Raw genomic sequence first — 6,583 nt, 5'->3', positions numbered from 1 at the left:
ACAATATATGCCATTGCGGAAAATAACGGATATAGGAGAGGCCTGGTGGAGAAGTTAAGAAAGGACACAAAATCGAAAAAGACTAGCAAAGAGGAAAACAATAAAAAAACTTGGGCAGCTCTAACTTACACAGGAACGACATCTTACAAACTTGCCAAATTCTTTCATAAGTACGACATTCAGACATCATTTAAAACAAGGAACACAGTGGGAAATATATTGAAAGAGAAAATAAGCGAGGAAGACCCGCTAGATAAACAGGGTGTTTACAAGTTAACCTGTGAGTGCCGACACAGTTACATAGGACAAACAGGGCGAAATATAAGAACAAGGTATCGAGAACACATAAGGGATTATAATAAGAAAAAACGAAAACCAGAGGCTGCAATAGAATCGAACTTCGCGAATCACATGATCAAAAATAAATGCACACCAATGAAGATTGGACAAACAACAGAACTTCTCCGTGTACAACATAAAGGACAAAGATTGAATATATTAGAAAATATGGAAATATATAAAAGGAAGACCTTCAAAGGACAAATAATAAATGAGCAAATAAATACTGCATCGGACGTACTGTTTGAACCTCTAAAACTACTGTACAAGAAGAAGAATGACAACAAGAAAATATTAAGGACAGATATGGAAGGGAATACACCGACTGCAAAAACAAAGGGGGTAAAAGTCACGGACTTCTACCTGCCGTCAAAAACGAGCCAAAACAATTCATCTACCTATTGAGTACCGCAAACACTACAAAACTAAAAAGACGTACCTAACAAAAGAAAGAGGTAGTTAACAAGGAGTATAAATACGAGCAACCAACAAAAATTATGCAGAACGAAAAATGACACTGAAGATGGCACAACGCCGAAACCGGTTTGTCTCCAAACCAAATTTGACAAGGGATGACGGAAATTCGTTCCATAATACATCATACACCCACCCTGTCGGAAACAACAACAACCAAAAAGGAAATATATTTAATACTTACGCCGGGTATTTAATGTTCGGTTCCACCCGAACTTAGACTTTCTTACTTGTTATTTTTTATTTTTTCGAATACATATCATCCTTGATATCATCATATCCTTGATCATCCTTTTTCGTTTGATTCCGTATTCCGAAAAACTATGTGTTTCAATGGACACATCGATTTGAATACATAATTTAGATTTAGAGAATATTTTTAGCAATTTATTTGAGAAAAATAAAACATTTAGTTTATTGTTTGTATTTTCGTCGATTTTAAATTTGCTACCGCAAAATAATTGATATCAAATAAAACACCTCTTTGAGGTATAATTTTCGAGTAACGAAAGCTGAACTAGAAACACAAAATTTACGATATCAATTTCGTGACGAAAATTATACGCATTTTTTAACTGCCTTTCAAACGTACGGAAAATCTTTTTTTATTTATTCGCAACGTTGCATAGTGCTGTGTCTCCATATAAAAAGTGGGCAAAAATAGAATAATGGACGGATTTGAGTAAAAATTCGTTTCTTGGTGGATTAGAGTACGGAGATTTCAAAAATCAATATTTTTTTTACCTAGCTCTTACATTTTTCATGGAAACTGAGATTGAAACTGCAAAATTTGATATTCAGAAGTAGTTCCAATACTGAGTAGTTATTTTATTATTTATACAGGGCGTTTTCCTAATAATATTAAAGACTTCAAGGCTTCATTCTATGGCTTAATTCATGGCAAATAAGATTCCCTATATCTCTCTTACGCAAACCCTCTAGGAATGGCAGCTACTTTCATTTTGGTCCTTTTTGACTACAAAATGTTTTTTTAAATTGATTATATCTTTTGGTGTGGATGTCACACGCTTAAAAAATTTGATTCATTCAAGACGACATTAAATACTCAAAAGACAAATATAATTTTGTTTTCCTTTTTATTAGTTACTTCGCACGAACAAGAGTTGTTGCAAAATACTGAAAAACATACCAGTTGCTTATATGGAAAAATTACAGAACTCGAACTAGTTGAGGCCGTGTGGCTGACTAGTATTTGATTAGTATAAAACTAATTGAGTTGACTGAAGGGTAGTTATTACTTTTAAGTTTCTTCAGCATCGACTAAATACTCTTCCAGCTCGTCCATTGTATAAACTGCATTTTTGTTTGGGATAGCACTCTTTTTAAAAACTACTTCAGGATCTGATGATATTGTTAAGTATGATATCAAGTCTCTGTTTGTATGCTCCCGAGCAGTTTTACGTGTATGATCATATCGTACGATACGTATGTGTTTATGTAAAGCTTCCAGAGCTTCCTCTGAAAAATTGCCTGTGGGAATAAATTCGTAGTAGTAAAAAATGCCGAATAGCAACAAATCGATTTTCTTACCAATTGGTAGATCGAAATACTCAATAACCTCACACCCATGCATCAATATTTTATGCACGCTGCTAGGCATGTAGTACCATTCGTATTCAGTCAAATACATTGTTCTTGTCCTTATAAGGAGCTCTCTAAACGCGTCGATATTAATACGCATTCCACACGATATGGAGCATTGATTATGCGAAGCTTGATAATGATTTAAATGAAACTGACTAGCGTCATATAAAAAATTTGCCAACTACTGATACACAAATGCAATTTTTACAAACGAACATTGTGAGGTTATTTGAAACTCATGTTCCAGTTAAGAAAAAGATTAGGAAAAATTTTGACAATGTATGGATTAATCGAGAAATTAAAGACGCTATAAATAAACGAAATGCAACTTATGACCTTTGGAAAAGATATAAAACTGATTTCTTTCATAATCAATTTGTGGCTATGAGAAAAGACGTTTGCAAAATGATTCGACAGGCCAAGGCCAAGTTTTTTGAAAAAAGTTTTTCAAAGGGTATCAGTTGCAAAGAAAGATAGAATAAGATTAGAAAGATAGGTCTTGTAAAAGGCAAAGAAAAACAGCTACCTGCTCTGGAAGACCTCGATGCAATCAACCATAAATTTGTAAGCTTTTCGGACCTTCCACTGTCTAATTCTCCGCTGGACATACCAAGCTCTTTAGGTAATGGATTGAATTTTAGTTTCTCATGTGTGGATCAATGCGATGTACTGGAGTGTTTCATTTCAATCAAATCCGATGCTGTCGGGACCAACGGTATACATCCTGTTTTTCTAAAGGCCATATTACCGAAGCTGCTTCCATATATAACGCTAAAAATGCTAAAATTATCCCTATTCCTAAAGGAGGGGGTGAGTTCAGGCCAATTGCTATCCTACCATTTCTCTCAAAAGTATTTGAGTTGTTAATTTATAAACAGATAAACGCATTTGTTTCAAAACATTCTCTTTTATGCAACCGACAATCGGGATTTCGAAAATCGCATAATTGCATAACTGCGCTTATTGACGTGATTGAAAATATTCGTAAAGCTATTGATAATGACGAGCTAACTTTTCTAACCCTACTCGATCATTCTAAGGCATTTGATTCCGTTGACCATGCTATCCCCACATCTAAGCTTGCCAAATTGTTTGGTTTTTCCACAACATCTATAAGTTTAGTAGCTTCCTACCTAGAAAATAGGACTCAGTGTGTCTGCAGTGGGACTTCGTCATCGTCTGCACTTGCATTGAGGAGGGGAGTTCCGCAAGGATCTATTCTTGGCCCCCTCTTCTTTTCAATGTATATAAACGACTTACCAGCCGAAATCAATGATATGAACTCGCATTTGTATGCAGACGATGTGCAGGTCTATAGATCATGCAAACTCAGTGATATATCTGCCTGTGTTCTGCGAATAAATCAAACACTATGCCAAATTAACAACTGGGCTTTGAATAACGGCTTGTCGCTAAACCCAAAGAAGTCTCAGGTTCTTGTTATAGCTCGAAAGCCGATAGACTCGGCAGTTTTTCCAGAAATCATGATCGGGGGCGTTAGCATAAATTATGTGGATACAGCTAAAACTCTGGGAATAGTTTTCAACAAAGTATTAACGTGGGATAATCACATAAACATAGTTGTAGGTAAACTTTATGGTATGCTTCGCGCTCTCTGGTGTTCACAGTACTTTACTCCTCACCATATTCGACTTTTGCTCGTCAAAACATATCTTATGCCCTCTCTATTGTATGGTTGCGAAATTTTTGCCAATTGTGGTTCAGCGTGCAAGCACAAGCTTAATGTGCTCTTTAATAATATTACACGTTACGTTTTCGGAGTCAAGGCTAGGAGCCCCGTTTCTCATTACGCAGTCTCTATTTACTCCATGTCATTGGATAAGCTCTTACAGTTCAGATCTCTTTTACTTTTGCATAAGATTTACTATACGAAGGAGCCTGAATACCTCTATCAAAACATAACTGCCACGAGATCTATGAGAAACTCTAAGCTTCTCTCGGTCAGGTTCAAAACAAAGACGTCTGAAAGGCAATATTTGGTGCAAGCGACCCGACTATGGAACTCTCTTCCACAAAATATAGTATCGATTGGTAACATGAGCACTTTTAAGCGTGAGTTACAGAGACATCTTAGTTCCTAAACTTGATTTGTAATTTGAATATATTTTATCTTATTTTATTTTTGTTCCAAGTACCGTATAATATCTATTTCTACTATTGCTTAATTTATTATTACTGTTTCCTTCTTGCAAAATATTTGTACTGAAAATGTTAACCGATGTGACTAGCACTATTAATTATAAGGTTTTACCCTTGTTGTGTTAGGATTGATCCACAAATTGAATAAATTGAATTGAATTGAATTGTAATAAAAAGCCCCTAAAAAATTAAAATAAGGGCCGTGAGAAATATTTACAAACCGCTGAATTCTATTGTGAATACGCAGTACGAAAAGTAAGTTTTAGCAACAATAAGCTTTTAATTCAGAATTTTTTGAACGATTCCAAGTTTGCAGTTTCATAGTCTATTAAATAAAAGTGCAAGTTTCTGCAATATCCCGATGAGTTTTGATAATTTTTTTCATGTCGGAACTTTTATGCTCTCACCCCCTATACCATTTCTACGAAAAAATGTATTTTTCCTATATAAAAATACATGGAAAAGTTTGAGCGCTTTGAGCGGCCTCTAAATATTTTTTGATTTCAAAATGAAAAAATAGGGGTATACTTTTTTCGATATAGAACAATCCTAGGGGGTGCGAGCATTACAATTCCGACTTTAGTGTTTTTGGACCACCCTAATGTACACATGTACAGAGCCAAAGGGAACATTTTCTTTGAAGATCTTCCGCTGTGTCGCTGCCTACATGCACACCAACGTAGCTATGCTTTGAACGATATGAAACAAAAACAGAAACGAAAGCGAATAAATGGAACAATTTTACGTTCTCCTATGTCCCGCTGAGACGGTGTCTATCGCAATGAACGTAGCAATGCTTTGCTCAATGTAAAAATTTTAAAATCTTTCAACGCAAATATATCGAACATGGTTCAAGGAATCTTAAATCTGAAAAGCTTGTGCAAAGTTTCAAATCGAGCACTTTAATTTGATGTATAGTTTTTCTCTGTACAACTTGTAGATCGCTTTTTCAGAATAATATATATAGATTATATTTCTAAAAATATATTGTTCTTAAAACGCCTTAAAAGAATTTCATTTTGAGGTACTTTCATCTTGTTTTCGGCACTATTTTTGAAGACCATTTGGCACATTTAGAAATTTTGAAATTCCATCCCTGTCTGTGACCACATGCGTGTTTCACCCAAGAATGATAGAATACAAGATTGCGCCGTCCTGGGCGTTGACATTTGTGTACCACAAGTAAACAAATAGAGCGAAAAGAAGAACGAGTTGAAACTGCCAAAGCAATTCACTTTACAGCGAAAAACGTGTTTTAATTTTGCTAAATGCGAAAATATTGCATTTTTCACCTAATCTATTAGAGCACAGTGTACATTTTAGTGCACTCCATTGCTTTGCAATTGAGGCTGCTTCAGCAAACGTTTTAGCGCACTCCATTGCTTTGCAATTAAGGCTGTTGCAGAAAACTGCAGCAGCATCTCTGCGGGATTGATTAGTTAACTTGCTAATGGAGGCTGTGTGGCGCAGAAACAAAATCATTTTGAGGAAATGCTGTTAATATAATAATAGAAAAACATTTCGGGAACGTCGTTGCCGTGCCCTATGTACACAAAATGCAGCGATTCCTCTTAGCGCTACACTTGCACCTACGCTTCTTGCATCTTGGGGGCTGTCGCAATTTAACACACAGCACTTCATTGTATTAGTTTTTACGCAGTTTTCAACTCAAAAATCACTCAAAAATTGCAAATTAACACAATTTAAACTGATTTTTCACTTATAATTCAAATTTCTCTTTCGCTTATTTGTAAAAAAAGGTTTATTTACAAGTTACTACTACTGTCAAAATCGGCAAAACCAAAGTAGCGGTATCACTGACGGCGCCACCTTTGTTCGCTGCACCGTGTGTTTCACCCATATACGAACAGTGGTAGCGAAGCAATGATTTCCACGCATACAGTCTCATTCATTGAATCGTTTTTTTCAATGGTCGACATAGTAGCCCATTCAAACGATTCAATAAGTGCAAGGTGTATTTAACAAGGTGGTGTTAGCCGTAGAA

At 35.6% G+C, this 6,583-nt stretch overlaps 1 protein-coding gene across 1 annotated transcript; it reads right to left on the bottom strand.

Moving 5' to 3' along the window:
- Positions 1–2,074: 2,074 nt before the first annotated feature.
- Positions 2,075–2,516, bottom strand: LOC118753622. Its single transcript, XM_036488499.1, has 2 exons — positions 2,365–2,516; positions 2,075–2,304 (listed from the first exon to the last, which is right to left on the bottom strand). The coding sequence occupies exons 1-2, from the start codon at positions 2,513–2,515 to the stop codon at positions 2,075–2,077; spliced, it is 381 nt and encodes a 126-aa protein (XP_036344392.1). The 5' UTR covers position 2,516.
- Positions 2,517–6,583: the final 4,067 nt, after the last annotated feature.

The sequence above is a fragment of the Rhagoletis pomonella genome, unplaced genomic scaffold (assembly GCF_013731165.1).
Source record: "Rhagoletis pomonella isolate Grant_MI unplaced genomic scaffold, Rhpom_1.0 Rhpom_scaffold_02681, whole genome shotgun sequence".
Lineage (NCBI taxonomy): Eukaryota > Metazoa > Arthropoda > Insecta > Diptera > Tephritidae > Rhagoletis > Rhagoletis pomonella.
Note: the sequence above shows the minus strand (reverse complement) of the source record. Positions and strands in the feature narration are given on the sequence as shown.

Coding starts and splice junctions, on each gene's coding strand:
- LOC118753622 (XM_036488499.1), bottom strand. CDS start 2,515: ATGCGTATTAATATCGACGCGTTTAGAGAGCTCCTTATAAGGACAAGA. Junction 2,305..2,364: donor GTATTTCGATCTACCAATTG/GTAAGAAAATCG, acceptor TTATTCCCACAG/GCAATTTTTCAGAGGAAGCT.